The sequence below is a fragment of the Schistocerca americana genome, chromosome X (genome assembly GCF_021461395.2).
Source record: "Schistocerca americana isolate TAMUIC-IGC-003095 chromosome X, iqSchAmer2.1, whole genome shotgun sequence".
Classification (NCBI taxonomy): domain Eukaryota; kingdom Metazoa; phylum Arthropoda; class Insecta; order Orthoptera; family Acrididae; genus Schistocerca; species Schistocerca americana.
In genome coordinates, this window is record NC_060130.1 from 135,011,169 (window position 1) to 135,037,743 (window position 26,575).

Below are 26,575 nucleotides of genomic sequence, written 5' to 3' on the forward strand. Positions count from 1 at the left end.
TTTCTTTCACACACACACACACACACACACACACACACACACACATCACATATATACATTTTAAACACTGAGTTATCTTATGCAGAGGTCTTTCAACCCAGTAGTAATGTACTACAGAAACACTTGCATATGAAACATAATTCATATTAATTTTCATGGTGTTTTTGTAATGTGACACCTTTGCTGAAGTTCACGATACTGTGTAGCTTTGTTACAACTGAATATTCCAAAAGCAATTTTCTGTTTTAGAGTTTTGTGGTCTGTAGCATTGTTGCTGTTTCCACCAAGATAGTTCTCCCTTGTAATCTGTTGACTGATTTCGAAGTAACAGCTATTCCCTTTAAGACCATTAGGTGAATGAGAGTGAAGACAGTGAAAGCTTTTAAAAAATATATCATCTCATTTCATAGTACAAAACTCACGGTGGCAAAAAAGTATTTTATGTGAATTTCCTTTCTATTGATTTCTCAGGAAGACTAACAACCTGAACACACCTTTTCCTTCAACAATGGTGGAAAACAAAGTGTTGAGAAGTTGACATTCAGTAACCCACTCATCAAAAATGGTCCTAAGATGCTCTTACCCACTTAATTCAAGCCTCAGACGCTACCAGAGCACTTGCCTGAATTATACCACTTCCTCCTTTAACAGTCTGGAAGCTAATCTGTGAATCAATAAAGAGACTTTCTGGAAAATTAATTTCATTGTTTCTTCAAAGCATATGAGCTGTTGCATATGCTGGGGTTCTTAGTTGAGTGAACAAATTAGTAAATCAGCCTCTGTATATGTGTGTGTGTGTGTGTGTGTGTGTGTGTGTGTGTGTGTGTGTTTTGGCAGCAGAATGAGAGAGGATTCACATTTCAATTACAGGCAATCAAAGCTCAAAAATGGTGTTGCAAACAGTTGTGAAAACAGTATGGGCTGGCATTATGAACTTTCACAAGCTAAACATTTAATTGTGTGTGCTGAAGTGTAATTTTCTCCTTTTCCTCCACCCATTCACCCGACTTGCCACATTTCCTTATTCATAGTATACTACTTCTGAATACTGTAATACAACAGCTTCCATACATGAAAGACACATCTGAATTCTCTAAAATATCATTCAGCTGATTTTTTTTCTAAAGGATCTCTTACACAAGTAGCTTTATTAAAGATTAGTTTGATATCGTTATTACATAAAATGCTATCAACACAAATAATTGATAAATCTTAACAAAAAGCTGTTTCGAATATCAGATTTTTGGACAAACATTGTAAGTACCTATTTTTCAGACCAGTTTTTGATTCATAAACTCCACTATTTTCTGGCTATTTAAAATGATAGATTTTGTCAGTAACATACCTGCGATACCAGGATTTGTTGGTTCACCAGGTGACTGGCATACAGTATCAGGCGCATTTTGCACGTAAGTTTCTTGTAGAGATGTATTACTGACATCATACGCTGAGTGGACACTAACAGACACATTAGCTGCTGGTGTTGCTGAAGGTACAGTCATTATTGCATTTGGCCATCTCCGTTGACCCTCCATAGCTGTGACAGGACTGCCCATCTCTGGTGCTGACTGGATACTAGAAGCGCGGCTTCTTGAACACCCCGACTGTGATGCCCAGGGCAATGGTATATTTTCATATATGGGCTCTGACTGCTCTTGGGCACCTGCGCAGCATCTCATCCCTGAGTCAAGAACATTAGCTACGTCCATATATGTGTGATGTGTTTCAGCACCAAGAACAACATTTTGAGCAGATGGTTGTGCATGAGGTGATACCAAATCTGGACTGGAACCACTGACCTATAAACAAAAAAGATGTTTATTAATAGTGCTGATGTAAACTGCGTACTTTGGACTCAAAAAATACACGCCAAATTCAATTTTCTGTCAGATGGGTTTGCAATCTAGTATTATATTCCAAAAATCATTTTTATCTCTGAAGTTCTTCAGATGGAAACCCACTAAAAATTTGGTGGTTTTGATTTTATGATGATACTAAATGTTCATGCAATTGTGGTAGAATTTAATTTGTTAAAAATGTTAGCACACTGTGAAATTCTATCTACACTTTTGTCATTGTTTCGAAAAACAATAGAAACACATTAACATCCTCACAGCATGATTTCATCACATTTAGTGATTTATCATGAACAATCAAACAATGGAAAATCCAGGTTGAACCATCAAAATTATAAAAAATGGAACTGGCACAACGAGAAGATTGTTATAATTTACCATTTGGCCAAAGCCCTCGACAGAAAAGAATGTGCATGAGTGTGCGCGCACACGCACACGCGCACACACACACACACACACACACACACACACACACAAACTTTTCATTGTGCCTGTCTGCAACTGAACGTGTCATCTTTACGGTGAGTAGCAATCTATCCTTTCCTTTATATTGTTTATCATGAATAATTTTAGCCCAACTAACATTAAGTTTAGTGCTGTATTCTAAAATGCTGTTGTTGGTAGAAGAAATTCTACTAACAGCAGACATTTATGGGAGTGAATACCACTAACGATCGTTGGTCATGTTACAGAGACATTAATAGATTGAAGTATTTTCATTTAAAGCCAAAATGTGAGGCATGGAATGGGTCATATTTTGGTTAAAACATACTTGAATACTCTCAAACAATAACTTGACAATACTTTTAGAGTAACTGTTGGGAGACTATCTGACAGGTAGTTGCCAAAGACACTACTTCTTCACCAGGAATGCAACAATCACAACAACATTCAGTCACAAAAAATAACTTATTACAAATGGAATTTTGTCATTCATAAAAATCAGGTCCAACAGCCGATCAGTTCAAGTCATTCCACCAGGAAGGAAGTACAGGGCTTGTGTTGTCTGTAGTTCAACCATGCCTAGATGGTCAATACCGTGGTTCAATCGCGTCCGCATTGTTACTTTGTGCCAGGAAGGACTCTCAACAACGGAAGTGTCCAGGCATCTCGGAGTGAACCAAGGCAATGTTTTTCGGATATGGAGGAGATACAGAGAGACAGAAACTGTGATGACATGCCTCGCTCAGGCCACCGAAGGGCTACTAATGCAGTGGATGACCGTCACCTATGGATTATGGCTTGGAGGAACCCTGACAGCAACGCCACCATGTTGAATAATGCTTTTCGTGCAGCCACAGGATATCGCATTATGACTCAAACTGTGTGCAATAGGTTGCATGATGCACAACTTCACTCCTGATGTCCATGGCGAGGTCCATCTTTGCAACCATGACACCATGCAGCATGGTACAGATGGGCTCAACAACGTGCCGAATGGACCACTCAGGATTGGCATCACATTCTCTTCATCAATGAGTGTTGCATATGCCTTCAACCAGACGATAGTCGGAGACGTGTTTGGAGGCAACCTGGTCAGGCTGAATGCCTTAGACACACAGTCCAGCAAGTGCAGCAAGGTGGAGGTTCCCTAATGTTTCGGGGTTGCATTATATGGGGGCCGACGTATGCCACTGGTGGTCATGGAAGACGCTGCAATGGTTGTACAATACGTGAGTGCCATCCTCCAACCAAAGTGCAACCATATCGGCAGCATATTGGTGAGACATTCGTCCTCATGGACGACAATTCCCACCCCGATCATGCACATCTCGTGGATGACTTCCTTCAGAATAATGACATCGCTCGACTAGAGTGGCCAGCATGTTCTCCAGACATGAAACCTATTCTTGATAGTTCCCCAGTTTGAGGAATGTGCTGATCTTTGCATATTATGAGAACTGCTTATTTCAACTTTCTGCACTCTTCCAGTTAGGTATGAATTAAACCATTTGTGCACTGTCCCACTCATGCCACAATACTTGAGCTTGTCTAGCAGAATTTCATGATTTACACAATCAAAAGCCTTTGAGAGATCACAAAAAATCCCAATGGGTGGTGTTCGGTTATTCAGGTCATTCAAAATTTGATTGGTGAAAGCATATATGGCATTTTCTGTTGAAAAACCTTTCTCGAAACCAAACTGACATTTTGTTAGTACTTCATTTTTACAGATATGTGAAGCTACTCTTGAATACATTACTTTCTCAAAAATTTTGGATAAAGCTGTTAGAAGGGAGATTGGACGGTAATTGTTGACATTAGATCTATCCCCTTTTTTATGCAAAGGTATAGCAATAGCATATTTCAGTCTATCAGGGAAAATACTCCCCACCTCTCTTTGCCCTTCTCCCTCCTTAACCTGTCCAGATCTTCCCTAGCCTGATCTAGCTCAGCCTGAAGGGCAGCAATTTTCCCCTCCTGTTCCACTATCTTCCTACCTCTGCTGCAAATCCTACAAAACCACTGATGAGCCTGATCCACTTTCCCGACACCCACACCACTGCAGTGCCCCCAATGAAAAAAACTACTGCATCCATCACACCAAACCCCGGAACTAACAATTCTATAGCAAGTCAGGCACTTCTCACTCATGGCAAAAATAATACTTTAGCCAGAATAAATCAATTAAATTACCGAAAATCAAAAAAGATGTTACAAGAATTAAGCCTATTCACAAATGTATATACGCAAGTTTCTGATTTAAAATTCCGCTGTTTTTCTGAGATCTGTATTAAAACAATGAAGGTATACGCTATTTATTATATATTTCACTTGATGGAATGAAAAAAAAGGACAATTAAACGAGATACTTTAAGTTTGATTCTCCAAAAACATTATGAGAATTAGGCCTATAAACAAATTATATAAGCAAGTTTCTGATATAAAGTTACGCTGTTTTTCTGAAATCTGTATTAAAACAATGAAGTTATACGCTGTTTACGGAATGTAGTTGTAGGGTCAGTTTAAGATTAAGAATTAACCTAATGTCTACAATGAGTCCATTTCAGATTGAACCAGGGCAGGGAGGACAATCAGCCACCATACGTTTTTCAAAAGAATCATTCTAGGAGTTTCCTATTTGCTATAAGTGATTGAGAAAAAGAACATAAAGCCCAATCTTGATGTCTGGAAGGGCATTTGAACTATTTTTCTTTTAAGTGTAGTGTCTTAACCACTGTGCCAAGAATAACAAACGATTTCCTAATTATTTCAAGAATACTAATACTTGATACACAAATACAAATATCCAGTGTTAATTAATTAAAACATGCTAGTTTACTATGCACATTGACAGATGGCTGTCTTTATTTTAAACTATTTGTTACTGTGGTCAACAAATTTAACATTATTAGTGTGGTCAGATTTAAGTAATTTCAATTTTTTTATTTGGAAATTAAAAAACATAATTTGTTCCAAATATTAGTGAAAACATTGTTAATGAACCTTGACAACATACACCAATTACTAAAAAAAATTGATTTTCCAATAACAGCATTATTTTCTAAAAGTTCTGAAAATTTTTGTAATTTTCTTTCATGTTCACATTGGTAAAAATGAGAGAAATAATAAATGCACTTATCCTGTTCTAATTGTAGCTGTAATGTATAGCTTGCTCACATTTAATATGTGGATCAAACAAAATTTGCTGTGTGTGCAGTGCTGCTGTTTTCATGTCTTTGGATCTGTGACGTACCACACACCTGCTCTGTGATGATTTTTTTGGGGGCAGTTCCATTGCAATTCTTGTTACAGTTCCTTTTCAGCCTCAGTTGACAATCTCTCGGAAATCTACCTGATGACTGTGCTTTGCATTGGATGTAACTTTCTAACATCAGATGTTTAAGATTCGTTAGAAATTCTCTTCTCTTCATATTAAATATAATTTTTTAAAACTGTACCACATGTGCACTGATTTCTATGACAATTTCAACCATATTTGTAAGAACTGGGAGACTCCACTACTGCAGGCAGGTTTGTTAAACCCCAGGGATGGAAAATGTGTCTGCCCTTCACCATGAGCAAAGCTAAATTGACAATGACAATGCCATCTACAGATTGTAAATGCAAGCTACTGAAATGTTTCAGTATGAATTATGTGCCATCTTGTGACAACGTTGAGAACTACATCGACTGAAGTGTGTGAAAACACAGCACAGTAATGAAAAGGTTAAAAAAAATATGAACTTGTCAAATTATTTATGATAATTGTTCATTTTTGACATTAAAACTGCTTTCTATCTGGTAAATTATATAACAGTTTGGGCAAATTGTACTGTACTGAAATAAATTTTGAGAATTTCTTTTGCAGTTTGTAAATTTGCTGGTTAGAAGTTTTGGCTCAGAAATGCACTCAGCAAATTTCATTTCATAATTTTTGATACTATCAAGAAATTTGATCTATATTTCAACGAAAAATTAATTTTCAGAAGTTTTACTTCCTGACTTTGCTACTGGAATCAGAGATTTGTCATCATGGTTTTGTTTTTGTTATCAACAAATTCTTTCTAGATCACTTGAGGAACTTAACTTCAACAGAATGAGGATCACTAGTAAGGAGAAAGGGAGGAACACAAAGTTTGTGACTAGCTGAAAAATCGGTACTATGGAGGAAGAGAATATTAAGGTTTAATGTCTCATGAACACCGACATCTTTAGAGATGGATCACAATGTTCAAAGTTAAACAGTGGAACAGTGTGGAGTATTTGACATGTCTGTCATTGTATTCAGAATGACTAGGAAAAAGTGCTTTCCCTGAATGCAAACTACGGCAGTGTGGAAACTTGCCACTACATCATTTCTGTGTAACTAAGAAAGCAAAGAGTGGGTATGTAACAGACCAACGTGGAATCATCCTACTTTTCTTGTGCCATCCCTCACATCAACATAATTTTTTATCCTTTATTTGAGCCAATTTTGAGAAGGACACATATGTGACAGTTACACAAAATAGGTAAATTCTTATTCATACCACATTTTCATGAGACTTATTCATAGTGTAATTTCTCAATCATTAATAATACTATTATGATTAATTTATCTGGAAATAATTTTTATTCAGAAATATGTAGACTTTTAGATTTGGAAGGAACACATGAAATTGAAATCTTTAGTGAGCAAATAGCTGTTTGTTTATAAATTGATGTAACTCATTTAAAAGCCCACATTCTCCTCTTTTCCATAAACATTTTACTTTTCCCAAAAACTTCCCGTTCAAAAAATTATTCTGAGTCAAAGCTTTTGTTATCCAGACTGTTTGACTCTTAAACACTGGTTGTTTCCAAAATTCAGTACTACAGATTAGTAGACCAGATATTTCTGATTCCAAAAATGCCTACTTTCATTAGAAGAACTTGTTAATTTGCTAACTACCCAATTTGGAAACTTAGCAATGTTTGGTAGTCTCTGGGAGCTGCCGTGGAAGTAGAAACCATATCCATAAAGCAGTACTTATAATTCTGCCCTTTTTTCTGATTATCCAGCTAACAATTCAACAGACTTGCTCCTTTGCCTGCTATAATTTTGTGTACTCTAACTCTACTACCTGTTATGTTAATGTTAAAAACATAACAACAAATTTTGACTTTTAATCTTACATGAGTCTCTAGGTAGGTTTACTGGACAATGCTGTGGCCAGTCAGTGCATAATAACAAAATTGTCAACATCTTTGTGTTGCAAGCCAGCATCAGAAAGTCAGTCGTGGTTAGTTATCAAAAAGTTTACATCATGTTATATGACCATGATGTGATAATCTCAGTGTTGTTATAAGTCAGTCTGTGCTTCGCTACTAAATTGTAAACATCATGTCATAAGTTATTTCGTGTGAACAGTTACTACGTACTGCAAAAAAAGTAACTAAAACAGACTTCATTTGGTTGTTAGTCAGAGCCCTGCAGTGAAAGTGGACAATGAAAATATTACCATTCTGTCGAAACATTCATAGGGTAGGTGCTGACCTGTGACACATTAACAGTCCAAATTACTGGATAAAAGCTGGTATCACTATCCTACTGATGTCAATAAATGTGAAAAGATTGCAACTTAAATTATACAGTGTTGTGTTCATCATTTAACAAACTTCTACACCTACATCTACATGCACATACATTCTCTGCAAGCCACTGTATGGTGCCTGGCAGAAGGTACCCCGTACCACTACTTGTCATTTCCTTACACGTTCCACTCGCAGACAGAGCAGGGGAAAAATGACTGTCTACATGGCTCCATATGAGCTCTAATCTCTCTAATATTATCTTTGCAGTCCTTATGTGACATCTACACTGATCACCCAGAACATTATGATCAAATTACAGAATAGCCAGTATGTCCACCTTTAGCATGGATAACAGCAGTGACACATCAGTGCATGGAAGCAATGAGGCCTTGGTAGGTCTCTGGAGGGATTTGGCACCAGATCTGCACACACAAGTCACTTAATTCCCGGGGAGGGGGGTGATGAGCTCTGATGCCACATTCAATCACATCCCAGATGTGTTCGAGCGGGTTCAGATCTGGTGAGTTGTGGGGCCAGTACATCAATTGGAACTCACCACTGCGTTCCTTGAACCACTCCATCACACACTCCTGGCCTTGTGACATGGCACATTATCTTGTTGAATAACGCCACTGCCATCAGGAAACATGATCGTCATGAAGGGGTGTACGTGGTCTGCAACCAGTGTATGATACTCCTTGGCCATAATGGTGCCTTGCATGAGCTCCACTGTACTCACAGGTGCCCAGGTGAATGTTCCCCAGAGCATAATGGAGCCACTGCCAGCTTGTCTTCATCCCGCAGTACAGATGTCAAGGAGCTGTTCCCCTGGAAGACAACGGATTTGTGACTCCCATTGGCATGATGAAGAAGGTATCGGGTTTCATCAGACCGTGCAATACTCTGCCACTGCACCAATGACCAGTGTTGACGGTCATGTGCCCATTTCAGTAGTAGTTCCCACTGTTGTGGTGGTAACATTAGCACATGCATGGGTCGTCTGCTGTGGACACCCATTGTTATGAGTGTCTGGTGCACTGCGTGTTCAGATGCACTTGTATACTGCTCAGCACTGAAGTATGATGTTAGTTATGCCACAGTTTGCCATCTGTCCTGCTTTACCAGTCTGCCCAGCCTACGACGTCTGACACCCATAATGAGCTGCCTAATTCCACAATGTCTGGAGGTGGTTTCACTACGCATTGAAGACACTCACCCAGCACTCCTCAAACCACCAACAAGTCGTGCAGTTTCTGAAATGCTCATGCCACACCTCTGGGTCATCACAATACGTCCTTAGTCAAACTCAGATAGATCATACACCTTCCCCATTCTACACACGGGCAGCACACTCACCAACACTACATGCACAGTGTGTGTGTCTGAGTAGCAGTCATTCCTCACCAGGTGATGCTGCTATCACCTGGACAGGTTTATATTGATAATAGGTCAGTGGTCATTATATTCTGGCTGCTCAGTGTAAGTTGGCAGCAGTACAATCATTTTTGCACTCAGCCTCAATTGCCAGTTCTCTCAATTTTCTCGACAATGCTACTTGAGAAGAGCTTTGCCTTCCCTCCTGTGATTCACATTTGAGTTCTTGAAGCATTTTTGTAACTTTTGCGTGTTGTTTGAACCTACCTTAACAAATCTAGCAGTCTGCCCCTGAATTGCTTTGATGTCTTCTTTTAATCCGACCTCCGGCAGTACTCAACAATGGGCTGCACTAGTGTCCTACATGCGGACTCCTTTGCAGATCAACCTCATCTCCTAAAATTCTCCAAATAAACTGAAATCAACCATTTTCTTTCCCTGCTACAATCCTTACACACTCATTTCATTTCATATTGCTCTGCAACATTATGCCAACATACTTAATCAATGTGACTGTGTCAAGTAGCACACTCTTAATGCTGTACTCTAACATTATGGGTTTGTTTTTCCTACTCACCTGCATTAACTTACATTTTTCTACATTTAGAGGTAGCTGCCATTCATCACACCAACTAGAAATTTTGTCTAAGTCATCTCGTCACCAAATCAAATAGTAACTGGAAGATGGACACTGACAAGAAGTATCACTACTATCAAGATAAAAAACAGGTCAGCAACTTTACAAGTGCACCTGGCTGGTTTCCCCGAGAACATCAATCAATTTGCTGCCAAGTAGTGAAACAACGATTAAGATTTACTTTGAATCAGTTATCACACAATGTGTCCAGGCTGCAACATTGCGAAAAGTGACTACAAAGAGAGAGTTGTTTTCTGAATGTCAGGCAGAAGTACATAGAGCCACAGCATATGGCATGAGGACGTTACAAGGCATCAAACAGCACTACTGACTAAGGGCTGTATTACAATATTTTACTGGTGTAATTTTAGTCAGACACTGAAGTACCACAATTGCAAAAACAGGATATATTTGAAAAAATGAGGACACAAACAGGTTTGTAATTTTGGGATCACGAACTACGACAAAAGTGGAAAATTATGAGTACAATATTCTTCTGTAAAGTGATAATAGAAAAATGTTTGTTTGATTACATTTTGTGGCATTTTATGGGCAATTACAATAATGAGAGTATAAAAATGACTTGGAAGATTGTTGGTTTGTGGCTAACACAACAGAAATGAAATGTTTATTTCTGTATGAGTAGCTTGCATATTTTGTGTACACAAATGCATATATATTTGAGAATTGTTATTATTATTATTATTATTATTATTATTACATAAATATCCAGTCCCCAATGATAACAATAGTCAAAATAAAGTGTATTATATTTTATGACACAATACTGTGAACAATAAAAAGCTGCAGAATTTAATAACTGACAACTTGTCTCAGAAAACTATAATTTCCATGAGTAAAGGTTTAAACGATAAGAAGACCTCTTGGGAATTAGTTAGCAAGGAGGTGTTTGTTGATTCAACAACCATGGATGTTACCATCAGTGACACATCCTGCCAGCCGATCAAGCCTCAGACGGCTAATTTCAGGTCAATGCTTCATCGTATGCATAAAATCTCCATCTGCCCCACCAAACAGCAAAAGGCAATCAGCACAATTAAATCAGTTGGCCATAAAAACGGGTATGATGATTTTGTAGTAGCTAAGTTCTCCCAGAAAAGAAAGCAAGAATTGACAATAAATCACTTCAACAAACAGTACACAGAGGAAATGTGAAGGACACAAAAGCAACAAAGTATGCAATCATACTATGTATAGGCCCACTTTCATACAAAATATTCAACCCATTCAAAAGAAGTGTGTCAAAATCAGCTTTTCCAGCACTGATAAATTTCAATAGAGAGTTTTACACACACTTCCACACATTATCATCATCCAAAAAATAAGAAGTCTGTAAACAGAACTGTAATAACTATCCTGATTTTAAAAGGTGTGACGTGAAGTCACTTATGCGGTATGCACCTATTTTTATGCAGTTTGAAGGTAGAATCAGTGCTATGATTGACACTATAAAAAATACTTGGAAGTCACAGGTTGTGAGGTGATTATTTAACAATACATTTCAATTTGTACATTGTAAGATTAATCTGAAAAAATCTGTAAAGAGAGACAAATAATACATAGCACCATAAAGTAACAACTGTCTTAAACACAAATCTCATGTTGTTGGAGAGCGGAGCCAATAGGAGGTTGCCAGATAGAGGTGGCAATCTATGGTTTGGCATGATGAATAAGATTTTTTGTTACAAAGCACTTAAGATTAAAATATAAATACATACACTGCCCACTGTACATAGTGTCAGGCACAAGAAATAGATTTTATTTATTTATTTATTTACAACACAGATTTCATAAGCAATACTGGTAATTAGTGTACAACGGCACTGTTGAATGGTAGGAAGTACAGCACATAACACAAAGCTAGTGTTAAATAATTACCTAGAAATAGTTAACGTGGGTTTCATAGGCAACACTGGTCATTAATGTGAACTAAGAACATTAAAATGGAAGAAATTATAACACACAATTGCAATGATGTAAAATGAGCATACAATTGTGAATCAGCTGAGGACCATCCAGGTAAGGGAAGCTGAGGCTGGAGTACGTGATGAAGAAATGAACTCAGTTTATTATATTAGCCAACTCATAACTGTTTTTCAGGGAATAAGACCATGTAAAACAAAAATCTTCTTTAATTTTCTATTAAGGAAACTATTCACATTTGTGTTAGGAGCATGACGTGAGTCAACCACTGGTCTCATTACATGGGTTTTCTTGGTGACGCTTTGCCTGGGCCTTGAGCATGGGAGGTTGTGGATTCAGGACTATTGTACTTTTTTTATTAAACAAGGATTGGAGGAGGAAATTAGAGGAACTGATATGTCCTTTAAGCTTAACTTGAAATTAAAGAGGAGGATTATATGTTTATTTGCAGCAGATTTTGACTGCTCTTCAGTTTGCAAACATTTTTGCTTTAATTAATGTTTTCTTGTCCTGGGTGAAATCCAGTATTTTATTCAGACACCAACGTACTGTATTTACTCGAATGTAAGCCACACTTTTTTCCTGGTTTTTGAAATCCAAAAAACCGCCTGCACCCTAGAATCGAGTGTAAAGTAAGCGGAAGTTCTGAAAAGTGTTGGTAGGTGCCGCCACAACTAACTTCTGCCATCGAATATATGTAGCAGGCACAAAGATAAATACTAGCGCCAAAACCTCTGCGTCAGTAAATAAATTAAAAGAAAAGGTAGAAGAATGTAAACATTGTGCCATGTATTCTTTCGTGTTTGCTACTATCTCATTTAAATCCTGTCTGCCTAATAAACTACGAAACTAGAGTGAGACAACAACAAATGTCAAATGTTTATATTCATATTATTCTAATGCTGAATAGTGATAATGTGGTGTCACCGCCAGACACCACACTTGCTAGGTGGTAGCCTTTAAATCGGCCGTGGTCCGTTAGTATACGTCGGACCCGCGTGTCGCCACTATCAGTGATTGCAGACCGAGCGCCGCCACACGGCAGGTCTAGAGAGACTTCCTAGCACTCGCCCCAGTTGGACAACCGACTTTGCTAGCGATGGTTCACTGACAAAATACACTCTCATTTGCCGAGACGATAGTTAGCATAGCATTCAGCTACGTCATTTGCTATGACCTAGCAAGGCGCCATTACCAGTTACTATTGATACTGAGTCATGTACAGTCAAGAGTTAAAGTTAAGTATTCCACCAGCATCGTCCACTTTTCTAAAGTCTAATTTCCTTGTCCTGTTCCAGACGTCACGCCAGCCTGCGTGAGCTAAAACGCGTGCCTTTCAGCTTCCTCTAATAACACAGTGTTGGCTCTCCTGCCAACCCACAACAGATACAATCAGAAATGAAGGACGGAAACTGACTAGATTTTTAAATCTAAGATGACTCTAATTTCTGTGCAGAATGTAATGTACTAAAGAGGCATCTGCAAAGATTTTCAAACGGAGAAAAATTTTCACTAAACTCTCGTTCAGAACCTCTTCTATCATACGCAGTCTATTATTTGGTTCTTGTTGATCATTATCAAAGAAAGCAGCAGTGTAAGTAACAAGAAATAGCTGTCTCTTGCCATTGTTTCGCTTATGATTCCTCTCTCTCTCTCTCTCTCTCTCTCTCTCTCTCTCTCTCTCTCTCTCTCTCTCTAATTTTTTTTTTCCGACAGCCACAGTAGCGAGGCACAAAAACAAGCCATGCCGCGAGCGGCGACAGGTCGTAAACACTCATTATCACAATGCGACAAACAATGCATGATACATTAAAATAATGTAGTTTCAGTTTAGAGTGACGTAAACACCTATAACAAAGAGAATGGCACTTATCAGATCAAAGCAAAATAAGCAATCGATTCAGACCAGATGAAGCACTTGAAAAAGGAAGGGTATCTGTACAAATAAGGACGGAGCACCTGACACATAGCAATGGCTACTTGGTAAAGCTTAACTGTTAAGCTTACGACTCGAACCAAACTACTGTAGCCGTATCTTCATCCATTTGACCTAAATTGTGTCTCATGTTACAATGGACCAACTTTGTTTCGATTTGGAGGTGCGATCTAAAACTTTTCTCTCCCCTTGAATTTCAAGTCTCAAATTTCAGGTGCAGCTTAGATCCAGGAAATTTTTTTTTTTCCTTGATTACAAGTCTCATTTTTCAGGTGCGGCTTAGATTCAAGTATGGCTTAGATGTGAGTAAATACGGTACGCTAAGTTTCCTCATCTCACAACAACAACATGATAACCTAGGTCATGGTGAGCATGTTCATAAACATTTTTGTAAGCAGGATGGTTAACCTCACTCGTATGGTTTTGTCAAACAAGGAACGTAGGTCACTTGGTAAAGGTTTCAGTTATAACCTACCAGTTAAGACAAATGATGGTGTTATCAAGAAAATGACTGTGGGTGTCTAAACAGCTTGTGAATTAAGTAAAAATTTGTAAATGACGCAATCAGAAATTGCTGTTAAAATAGTAAAGTTGTTGAAGAAAGCTAATAATAAGATGGACACTAAGACTCATTAGATGCCTACTGCTAGAAATCTTAACACTAAACTGCAAAATAGCAATGTCTTTGTCAAAGAAGACAAATAAAGGCAACTCTGTGGTCCTGATATCAGAAACTGATTATATTTCTAAAACACTAAACTTCTTTGAAGTAAATGGCATATTTGAAATTAAGAGGGATCCTCTCCCTCAATTTCAAGAAGCTTAAAGGGCATATCACCTCCTCTAATTTCTTCCTCCAATTCTAGGTTGATGAAAAAAATGTATTTCTGTTCTGAACCCACAGCTTCCCATACTCGGGACCCAGGTAAAGCTTCACAAAGAAAACCATCTGGCGAGGCAGTGGTTGACTCAAGTCATACTTCTAATTCAAATCCAAATGTTTCCTTAATACAAAATTAAAGGTCTTTACTTTTACAGGGTTTTATTCCCTGACAAATAGTTACAAGTTGGTTAATATTGTTAGAGAGCTTATTATCTCTCAGGAAGTGACTCTGGCATCATTAGGCATCAAAAATTTATACACTAACATCCCCATTGCGAAAACATTGGAAATTATTAGGAGAAATTTGATTAAATCCAATAATATGAGCACTGGAGAAATTTGTGAATTACTGAATTTACTGCAAGCTTCATTTTCATTCAATTACTTTCCTTTAATGGCAAGATATTTCTTCAAAATAAAGGGCTAGCGATGGGTAGTTCTCTCTGTCATTCTAACACACATTTTTGTCAACAATTTGGAAAACAAATTCTTTGCTTTGAATCTCAATCTCAATGATGATATTATTTTGTACTATGGACATGTAGATGACATCTGTTTAATATACCAAAGGGATGCAAATGACGTTAAGAGCTTCGCTGGGCTATTCCGTCAAATGCATGAAAATATACAGTTCATGGTACAGTTAGAGTAAAGTTTGTCTCTACATTTCCTGGATTTACCACTAAAAACAGATGTTTCTCAACTGGTAACTAACCTTTATCGGAAACCTACGACCGTGGATTTAATCATTAACATTGTCTTAAATCACCCATGGGCACATAAGCAGACATACTTCCAAGAAATGTTTAGTAGACTTGCTAAATTACAACGTAATGATGATGGTGTTAAGGACAAGATTGGTATCATTGTGCAAGTGGTGCTGGCAAATGGTTACCCACAAAATGCAATACAGGCAATGGAAGTAAAAATTCCTTAGAGGGATAGGCAAACACAGAACAGAAGTAACAAAATAAAATTCCCATCATTACACTACTATTCCCAACACCTTCAAACAAGACAAATGTTAAAACAGATAATAAACTGGTTTCATTTCTCCATCACAGACATGAAGAGGAAAAAAGTAAATTTAAAAAACCAAGCATTTATAAAATCACGTGTGGGTCTTGTGATTGTGCTTATATAGGTCATATAGGGAGATACTTTGAAACCTGATTTAGGAAATATATATACAAAAATAGTGTTGTCTTGAGTTTTCACTTTAGAAATGACATCTCAAAAGATTTAAAAATTTTGCATGTAGAATAGAATCAATATTTTGGAGGAACTTCAAATCCATGTGCCTTAATCTAGACTCCACAAAAATAGTAAATGAAAAGGCACTAACAACATGACAGTGATTGTATAAAATTTGTGATGGAGTAATGAATACATAACAATGGGCCTGTTTCAGTAAGAATTCTTCTTCTTTAAAATGGTACACAGAGATGCTGTGGTTTTGAATGAAGATTTATCAAATAGTCATAGGCCTTTGGCCTGTTCTGTTTTCTTTTAAACTGTTCTGTTTGTTATATCTTTAGACATACAAGTTATTGCTAGGCCATCCACAGGAAAATTCTGTTTAACTGTGTGTACATCAAGGCATCCCCTACGTGGCTTAGTTCTTGTTAAGACTGTGGTGGGCTTACACTGCGGGAATTGCACACCCACATTTGGATTTTATCTCACTGATCTCGCTGTCCCCCTCCCCCCTCTCTAATCACTCGCCAGCCACTTGGATGGTCCTCAACTGATTTACAACTCTATGTTCATTGTATGTCATTACTACTGTGTGCTATAATTCCTTCCATTTTAATGTAGTTAGTTTACATTAATGACCAGTGTTGCCTATGAAACCTATGTTGTTGTATTTCTATGTAATTATTTAACATAATGGTCATTATCCTACGTTACTCTACGTACATGGAAGTAAGGTCATGTTTCTACAGTTCTACCGACATGTTATTATCTTTGTTTTATTTATTTCTATCATCTGTCAGTGTTGCAACCCATGTAATTAATGTATGCTCCTGTTATTGTATGCTGTAATTCCTTTCACTTCAGTGTTGTTAGTTTATATTAAAGACTAGTGTTGCCTATGAAACCTGTGTTGTACTATTTCTACATAATTATTTAACCCAATGGTCTTTGTCCTTCGGGGTTACCTTCTGTACATGAAATTGTGCTCATGTTTCTCGAATGTGCCTTATATATGTCACTACCTTTAGGTTTTACAGTATATCTATAATTTACAGATCCCACTGTACCTCTCTCCGCCCACTCTCCAGCATCAGCTTCCCTTACCTGGAAGTCTTAGCTGATGTATGACTGTATATTTATTTTGTCATTACTATTATGTGCTGTAATTTCTACCATTCAATAATGTCGTTTTACACTAATGACCAGTGTTGCTTAGCCAGTCAATGTTTGCACATCTATTTTAATCTTAAATGCTTTGTAATAAAAAGCTTATTAATCATGCTGACCCATAGATTGGACCCTCCCACCTTTACCCGGCAATCTCCTATTGGCTCTCTTCCCTTACAACAGGAGATTTGATTTTGTGTTTAACACAGTTATTATTTTACAGTTTTTGACTTGATGTAAATTTGTTTTGTAATTATATACGACCTTCATCATATTTCATGGGACTGTAATAATTATATATAAATGTTAAATACTGATGCTCACCAGTACTCTTACATGGTGGCTTGGTTTTCTTCCGAATGACACAGCTGCTGTAATGATTCAGTTTTGCATTATCTTATGGATAAGATGTTTGACTCCATATCTATGTATGAAGTGTTTTAGTTAAAATTGGTATGTTTTTCACATTGTACTTTGATTTATTTCCTGTTTGCTCTTAGTGGTCAGATAACTATTATTATGCACTATATATTGTTTGTTATTATTTATGGATTTTTTTCAGACTAATCTGATGATGGATAAATTGAAATGTGTCACTGAAGAAAGTACTCACCACACAACCTCTGAGTTCCATGTATTTTTATAGCATCCATCATAGCACTGATACAACCTTCAAAAATGTCACAAATTATATACTGACCAAACAGATAGAACTTTTGAAACAAGGTTCAAGGAGCACCTGGAGGCCCAATGACAGAATAATTTAAGCAAATCAGCCTTTGGCATCCATGTTGCAGAAAATAATAGTGCAGTAGACAATATAGAAAAGAGCCTGCATATCTTACACCTTACAGGTGAGGGTGGCACACTGAATCTACCAGAGGATATTGAGTCTCATATACATAAGAACACTATTCCTGATCTCATTCTGAATTAACAAACAGTCATCCAACATCTCCTTCCTAAATAATTACCAAGAGGTCTTATCATTTTAACCAACATAAAATTCCCCATAGTTCAAGACAGTCATAGTACTTTATAAAAGTGGTTTCATAAAAATATTTTTTATGCATTTCATACGTATGCAGAATAAACTACTTATACGCTTACTGTTAAATTAACAGTTAATGATATTCGGAGTCTGATGTACTAAAAGATTATCATTTATAATGTAAAATGCAACTATAGGTTCAGTGTTCACACTTAGCTTTATTACTATACTAGAAAACTTCTCTTTTTGTGATTATGTACTGTACACAGAGTTTGGTGTCATTTATATATAACATTTGTATGAGTAATCCTAACCATTCACCATATTAGAAATAACTGTACATAATTGTGTTTCTCTTTTTGATTTTTAAATCAATTCCACTGCACCAGCAAAGACACATTTTACTACACCCATACTCCTTCACAGCATCAGTAACCTAACATCTTAATCACTGCAACATCATTGAATCTTGTTTATGTTATTCATGTGAAACTAGTCCACACTTTGTAAATATTTATCATTTGGGCTGCCATCAAGCAGTGAATGGTGTGATATAAAGTAATTTTCATTGAATTGAATAGCACTCACATACTGCACATCTACAAATATACTGATTTTAAAATTCATAACAAAAACCCAGAGGGATTTCATCACACAGGATCATGCAGTACATAAGTCTTCACATTTCCCATTTTAATAATTTTAAAACCTTTTCATAAATGTTTTTACAGAGGTCAAAAGAACTAAATATCTAGTAAATTATACCAAATAGTGAACAAAAAACTTCCTGTCTATCCTAGTGCAGCAACTAATAACCAATGCAAAATGAGGCCTCACAAGGAAACAACAAAACCTGTAACAACCATCTGAAGATGGATTTGTAAGAACTCTGAAATTGGTCATGATTTGATTCAAATACACCTATTTAAAATACGGCACTGGTTGATGTTTCAATTATAAACCTTATAACATGGAGAGTTTACACAGAGCCAACACAGGGCGGTGTTTTGTTGTGCTTGAAGAGCTGGAAATTTATACTGCCAAAAGAAAGAAACATGACAAGACTCTTTTAAAACATAATAAACTTTTTCGGATTGCTTAATTTTAATATTATGATAATTTCTCCACACTTAACATGTCAGTTGGCCATAAATGGGCAATGGTTGGCACAGACTGTAGACTGTGACATGCATAAACACACTAGTTCCTCAGTCATCCCTCAGCCCTCTACAGTATGTGGTGAACATTAGTGGCCACTCCATGTTTTGTCACACTGTTTTCTTGTAAATCTTTTGTTCACATGTAGTAATACTTCATGCTAAAAGTTGTAGCTGTTTTTGTAACCAGATCCTTTTTGTCATTTTTATCATAGATTACATTATGGGGCCTGAGAATTTTTATTTTGAAACAAATGCAAGTCTTTCAAGTTGTGTTTCAGCAAACTGAAGATTCAAATAATACAAATTACATGTCTTTGTCAATTTTCACATTTTCTGTCTTATGAATGTATAAACACATACGAAAAGATAAAATGTACAATTTACTGTGAGGTTGTCTCCTACATTTGTATTTTTACTTTTACCTTATAACACATCATACATCCTGAAATGCATTAGAGTAACCTATTTTTGATTTTAATAATGACCCTTAATGTTGGAAGAATTATTTTTTCTACACTGTATCAAATGTGCACTTGTCACATAACTGGCTATGTAACCTTCCCAATAGCACCCTCTGTATTTTTTTGAAGTAGTTTTATGTTACACGTTGACAATGTGCACATCGCAACATTAGGAATCATCAAGTTCATGATGTTTCAATATCATTTGTAGTACCATTGCCAGTATTTTGTATTCGAAGTGTCTTATAGCCTTCATATTGTTGATAAATAACATTTTTATTACTATATAAAGACAATATTTGTATTTTTTAATATAAAAAGCAAGCAGTCCTGTCTTTATATACAAAAATGTTGTTTATTGGTTGTCAGCATTATTTATAGTGTAACTTTTTAAACATGTTTCAGCTCATTTTTGCTAGATGGTAGGAAATAAGGTAGTTTATAACAAATGCAGAAATGCATTACTGAGTCAGTACTAATATACCGACTTATACCTGTGCAGTAGCACAATTACAAGCAGCTTGTTAAATGTGTTCCATTAGACTATTCAAGTAAACTAGAAACCTAATTTTTAACCCAAACATTTAGTAGGTGCAAAATCATATACTGAATAAAAACCTTTTCTTTATCAGGACTTCTGCACTCTTCGCTTCTCAATATACGCCATTCAGAGAATTTCTGGAGCCTGGTACATTTCAGGAGGCAAAACTGTATCCTTTAACTTTTTACCATCATTTATGAGTTACTAACAGTATTATTTGGTCAATCAAATCACTAACAGTAATTACAGAAAACTGTGACACAGTCCATTAGTCAAAATGGGGGAGGGGGGGGGGGGGGATGAATAACAACTGCTAACCAGCATACTTAGTGACAAATGTACAGTACAGTCAATAAAATTCTTCTGGGTTTGAGGCCGCATTGTCATCTGTAAAATTCCGAGGTTTCGGCGACTGTTGCAAGGCGCCTTCCCAGGGTGTATTGCTAACTGCTACATTTACATTAAATGTACAGTAATCCATCATACTGACGAATCCATTTTCAAGAAACCCCACATCTAACAAATATTTCCCCTGATCCTGATAAAACTCATTTTTAAGAAGAAATTCACTTCTGAGGTATAAATATGAAAAAAATTGGAAATTAAAGATAATTTTTGGTGAAATTGCAAAGATGTCTATGGGTTTGTAGCAGTTACTTTCAATTCTGAACAGGTTAAAAGGCAATAATTTGCAACTGATTCTTTTGATCGATAGGTAGATATAGTTTTTCGGTCAATAGGTAGATATAGTCAATAAACTTTACCTATATTCTGTCCAGTTCACTTAGAAACTGATAGTTTCTAATAAATTCAAACTGCGTTCAGAGAATATCTTTCAAAATGGCCAAGATTTTTCCTTCAGCAAAAAAATTATAACTATGAGAAAATAGGTCCAATCCAAGATAGTAAGACATACAGATTGTAGGCAGTTCTGCAGCAATTTATGACCAAATTTGCATGCTACCAAGTGAGGTATGTTATGTGAGTAAACCTCACAGATATTGCCAGCAAATCCATTCGTATTAATTCATCACAATCTATTTATTTTATCCATTATGAAATGGTTGTTGAAACTTACAACTTTAAAACGAATGCTTTTGTTTTTAATATCAAAAGATTTGCAGCTACCAGTCATGTTTTTTGTTTAATGTATCTTGCGTCAAACGAATCTTGGAAGATAATTCACATTCACAAGTGCATTTTTATTGCATTGTGATGAATTAAATGTGATGTTCACCATGTGTGAACTGCTACATCATCTACAAAGATGATACTGATACACATTGTTATACATGTATTGTAAAGAACTTTTCCTTTCATATTTACCAGTATTTGTAGGCAAAGAAAAATCTTCAATGGTACACCATTTTCATATAGTTTTATAACAGTGAAATTTCGAACATGATGCTGCAGTACGTCATATAGTGCAAAAATAATATTTCACTCAACATAAGGTGATATAAAACACACACACACACACACACACACACACACACACACTTGAAAATGGAAATTATTTCTGAAACATGTTGTCTGCAAGTAGACAAAAGTAGTAGCGAATATTCTGATGAAGAAGGTTTTGATGAAAAAGGAAACTATCATAACGTTTGATTGATTGTCATATTGTACACTTGTGATAGTTTTGTGTGATCACGAATGTGTGTGATCACGAATGTAAAATTAGAGAGATTCGAGCGCACACGGAGGGTTTCTGGCAGTCGTTCTTCCCGTGAACCTTACGCGACTGGAACAGGAAAGGGAGGTAATGACAGTGGCACGTAAAGTGCCCTCCACCACACACCGTTGGGTGGCTTGCGGAGTATAAATGCAGATGTAGATGTAGTGTGGTTGTAATTAATAAGCAAATAAAACATACTGCCTAGTAGAAAGTGGCAATTATTTTTTTACGTCCAAAGACAATCAAAATGTTATATGTTTAGACAAAGCAAAGAAATAAAATTTCGTATCCCCTTCTTTATGTGGAATCTAAAAAGTAATTAGGCTTCTTCAACCAACGAAAGCAAAGGTTCTGCTCCACTGAAAAGAAAAAAGATTTGTGACTTACCACTCAAAAATTTAGAGCCAGCCTCCTGAAATCATTCCATGGAAAGAAGAGTTCAATAACTCTTATAGGCAGAAATGAGTTACAAGAGAAGATGCATGAAATCTTGCCAAAGATCAGGATTGAAGACTGAATGCATTGAGTGTCTTGCTGGACCAGTTCAAAGTATGTCCTATTTAAGTGGAGATTGTGATACTATGGAATATTGGAAGCACAATACTTTACAACTCCTGATAGAAGTGTTCACTGTCCAACAAAACTTTTCTGAGACTGATTTTATTCCTGGCATATAAACAATGGCAATGCAGTAATTACTGTAGCAGCTTGAATCAACAGTTATGGGCAACAGCTATGCATTCGACCGTAGTGATCAGGCAGTGTTAAATGGTTCACATATGGCTGCAATGTGTCTTCGTTGTTGTCTCACAAACTGCAATGGAACAATGAACTGAACATACCTAAATCAAGAGTTCAAGACATTCTCCAGAATGTTTTGGAGAAAAGTGAGTGCAAAGTCTGTCTCGAACAAAAACAATTATGCCTGGACATTTGCTGTGGCTTGATAGAAATGAAAAAGTGTAGACAAAAAGCATCACAGGTGATGATACTTGCCATTATCAATACAAAACCCACCACAAAACAACAAAGTGCAGAATGGGTCTCTGATGATTCACCAAGACCAAAGAAGGAGCCAATGTGATGTGGAAGTTGATAAACATCCCAAAGAAGGATTTTTCTGACAGCTTCACATGGTTGTATGAATGTTCTGTGCACTGTACTCAAGTTTTGGGAGACTAAGTAGAACACCTAAGTGTTGAAACCACCTTTGTAACTTGTAACTTCTCTCTCTCTCTCTCTCTCTCTCTCTCTCTCTCTCTCTCTGTGTGTGTGTGTGTGTGTGTGTGTGTGTGTGTGTGTGTGTGTGTGTTTTTCTTTTTTTTTAAAAAAAAAATCCAGTCTCAAAACTTTTTAGACTGACAGGGTATGGCTCCAAAAGCATTACACAAAATATATCAAAATGGCATTGAAATGATTCAAATTCACAGAAGCAAAGTGATAAAGAAGTTTATACTTCTCACTTGAAAAATTCAACTAATGAATAAAAGGCTTTCTCAAGTAAATAAGTCTTTATTTTGAAATAATGCCCCATTACTAAGTAGGCCTTTGATGTAGTTTGGCACTGAATTAAATATTTTAACACTGGAGTACTGAACACTTTTTTGCACCTATGTTAAATTTTTGAGATCATAACGGAGGTCAGCCTTCCTTCTTGTGTTGTGACCACACGTAACATTTCATCGGTTTTGTAGCGGCAGAATTAGTCTGTTAATATGCACTGCTTTTCAAACTGTTGAGTTCTTCTCCAATTGATGCATTTAGAAAGGCACTAATGTTTTTTTTTCCCTTGATCTGTTTAGGTGCTTGCCATGGTTAGTAAACAGCTGTCTACTAAAACTGCATACATCTACAGTACAAGTATGGCTAAAAATTTTGAAGTCTTAACTAATTTATAGTTTGTTTGTGAGATGGTTTCATTTACTCAGGACTGTGGGATCAAGTGATGTCTCTTGCAGATGTCCACAAGTAATATCTTGGGGAGTGACGAAGCGCCTAGAATTTCTCTTTCAACATTTGTATTACATCATAACCTCCTCCGCAGGCTACATTGTTTGCACCTCCTATTAGTAACACATAGTCATTTTTAAGTTTCTGGGATTGAAGCCAATATGACTTCCTGGATTTTAGCACCAGGTTTCACTATTCCACACAACTCAACACTGCTAAAATTGCTTTTTTGCAATTTTGGCCATACCTATTCCATGCCTACCAGCAAACGATAGTACATGTTTTGTGGCAGATTTTTTTTAACAGAATGCTTACTGTTACTGGAACTGTCACTTCCAGTTCCTGAAGGTTTAAGATTTGGCTTATCAAACTTAACTTTTTTATGACAACTTCCACTTTTTCACCCTTTAACACATGACTTAAGGTTAGGTTCTGTGCCGGACACTAGTATACTGCTATTTGAAGTAAGGACATCAAATTTGTTTAAATTCACAAACTTTTATTGTAGGTTACATTTTTTGCAACTGAGTTTCCGTGTTGCTTACTTTCTTCCATTCTGATGATTTATTGGCTCTATCTTGCAGCAGTTCAAGCATGTTGCAATTTTTTGTACTTTATTATGTCACTGTGTCTTCTTAATCCAGCAATTAGATACTGTAAATGTGAAATGCATTCACTAAATTTTGAAAATTCACTTTTGCACTTCTCACATGCTACCTTTTTGACAGCAATACTTTAATTCATTTTAGCAAACCTATACTCACTGCTATCTTTATTACCTGTCAAGGGGAAAATCTGTCATGGATGAAAAAAGGGACATAGAAAAATTGACTGTACTGTTGTTTGTTATAACTGGCGAAAGTGGGAGTTAATAACTAGAAAGTCTGAAACCTGGTGCATAAAACAATATAAAACAAAATTACCTCTATTGATGCAGGAATTGTTTTAAGGTTACTTAGGAGTTTAGATACTAAGACTGGAGCAGAGGAAGAAAGATTGTCCTTAATATTAGCAGTTGCCCTCCACATCCAATAGTAATATCATTTCTCTGGAAGTTTAAGATTGTATGTTTCCCACTAATTAAGCAAATTATGTGCACCTCTAGACTCAGCACACTGTGAAAGCAAAATGCAAAATGGCTGTTCAGCAATAGTCAATATCATCATTCCTTGAGAGAAAGGCACAATGAAAGTGAATATTCTGTAGGCTATGCACATATTCAATGAAGACTGGAGTGCTCTTACCTAACAGACTGCATTTAATTGTTTTGCAAATGCTGCCTGTGGCACAGCATTAACTGGTGTAGTAAACTATGATTTCCCTTGGATCTACATGAAGTCATCACAAATGTTTTAGCAAGTCAGACATCTCAGGATTGTTTCCTGCGAGGAAATCCTGACTTTCACATTCAACATAGATGTAAGTGAGCTGTGTGATAATCTTGTGAAGGGACAACGTGAAACAGTTGATGAGGTGGTGACAGTGGTTAGGATTATGAAGAAGAGAAATCATTTGCACCATGTTTAGCTGTTGCTGCACAAAGACCTGATATAGTTGGGGGCTATTTTTCTTCAGTTCAGTCAGTTCTTACTGGCATCAACACAACTGGTCTAACAATTTCTGTCAGTATGATATTCTACAAGGAAGAAACATACTATTATTATCAAAAATGAGGTAGTGGGGCTGGACTTAAAGAATTTTACTTAATTTCCATTTATATCATATTTATCACACATCATTAGTTGAAAAAGAAAGAGAAAAGAAATGAAATGAAATGAAAAGAAAAAAGGCAAACTTAGTTGGTGCTAAGTACATATTAGTTTCAGACACATGATAAACTTGTGACCAGAACATACTTTCATAACCTAACATCGTTCCAATTCAGATTCTGGGTCATTCCTTCAGAGTATTTGAGCTAAACCACTATTTAATGAAAAACCACATTATTTAGGTCACCAAACATTTACTCAAAATGAGTTTCACTGCATTAAAGCAAGTTGACAAAATAATAGTAATTTATAGACAGAAGTTGATGCAGTGTGTATCACCTTAGAATATGTGACAATAACATAGAACAGAGAAATATACTGCTTTTAGGCTTACAAAACCTGAGTTCAAGGGGTAGAAGGCAGGAGAGTAGGTTGGAGGGATTTGTTCCAGGTATGAAAATAAGCTCCTAAGAACAAAAAAGTATCTGTTTCAAAAGCTAAAGATGGAAGGAAAGAAAACTCAGTGACAATGAGTATCATAACTGCATAACTGAGTTCATTGACAGCCACTCTAGGAAGACAGTGCTAGGAATATGCTGTTGAGAAAAAGGGGAACAAGGAATGATTGCAGTTTTCACAAATGATTAATAAATACTTTAAAACCTCACTTCAATCTGATCTGTATTTGGTAATTTGTTAGTTTTGCACTGAAGATATACTAACTTGCACACTTGTCTTATTCTACCACACACTAACCTGAGGAACTGCAAACTGGGGCTGTTGTGGTCGAAACCCCTGTGAGGCCAAATCTGGTGTGCTGTTGCTGCTTGGTCTGGTGCTGCTTGTTGGGTAAGGAGGTGGTGGTTTGTACAAATGCAGCATTTGAAGATTCTGAACCATCTGGCTCTCAACTGCATCCAGTTCTGGTGTACTAAAAACAGATTATTACACAACAGTATAAAGCACATATTCTTCAAAGGATCTTCAGAAAATCAATCAAATCTAAACTTTTACAAATTGGTGGTCTGAAGGGCTGCTCTAGAAGGTGGGGTGAGTCTTACACATCTTTTCCCAACAAAGGCAAATGTTGTCCC

General features: G+C 36.6%; 1 protein-coding gene across 1 annotated transcript in view; it reads right to left on the reverse strand.

Moving 5' to 3' along the window:
• Positions 1-26,575, reverse strand: part of LOC124555241 (tyrosine-protein phosphatase non-receptor type 14) — a 171,277-nt gene that overhangs the window by 56,150 nt on the left and 88,552 nt on the right. Inside the window, exons 14-15 of the mRNA XM_047129101.1 lie at positions 26,238-26,412; positions 1,346-1,799 (exon numbers count right to left, since the gene is read on the reverse strand). Coding sequence (XP_046985057.1) covers positions 1,346-1,799; positions 26,238-26,412 — 629 coding nt within the window. The remainder of the gene's footprint in view (positions 1-1,345; positions 1,800-26,237; positions 26,413-26,575) is intronic.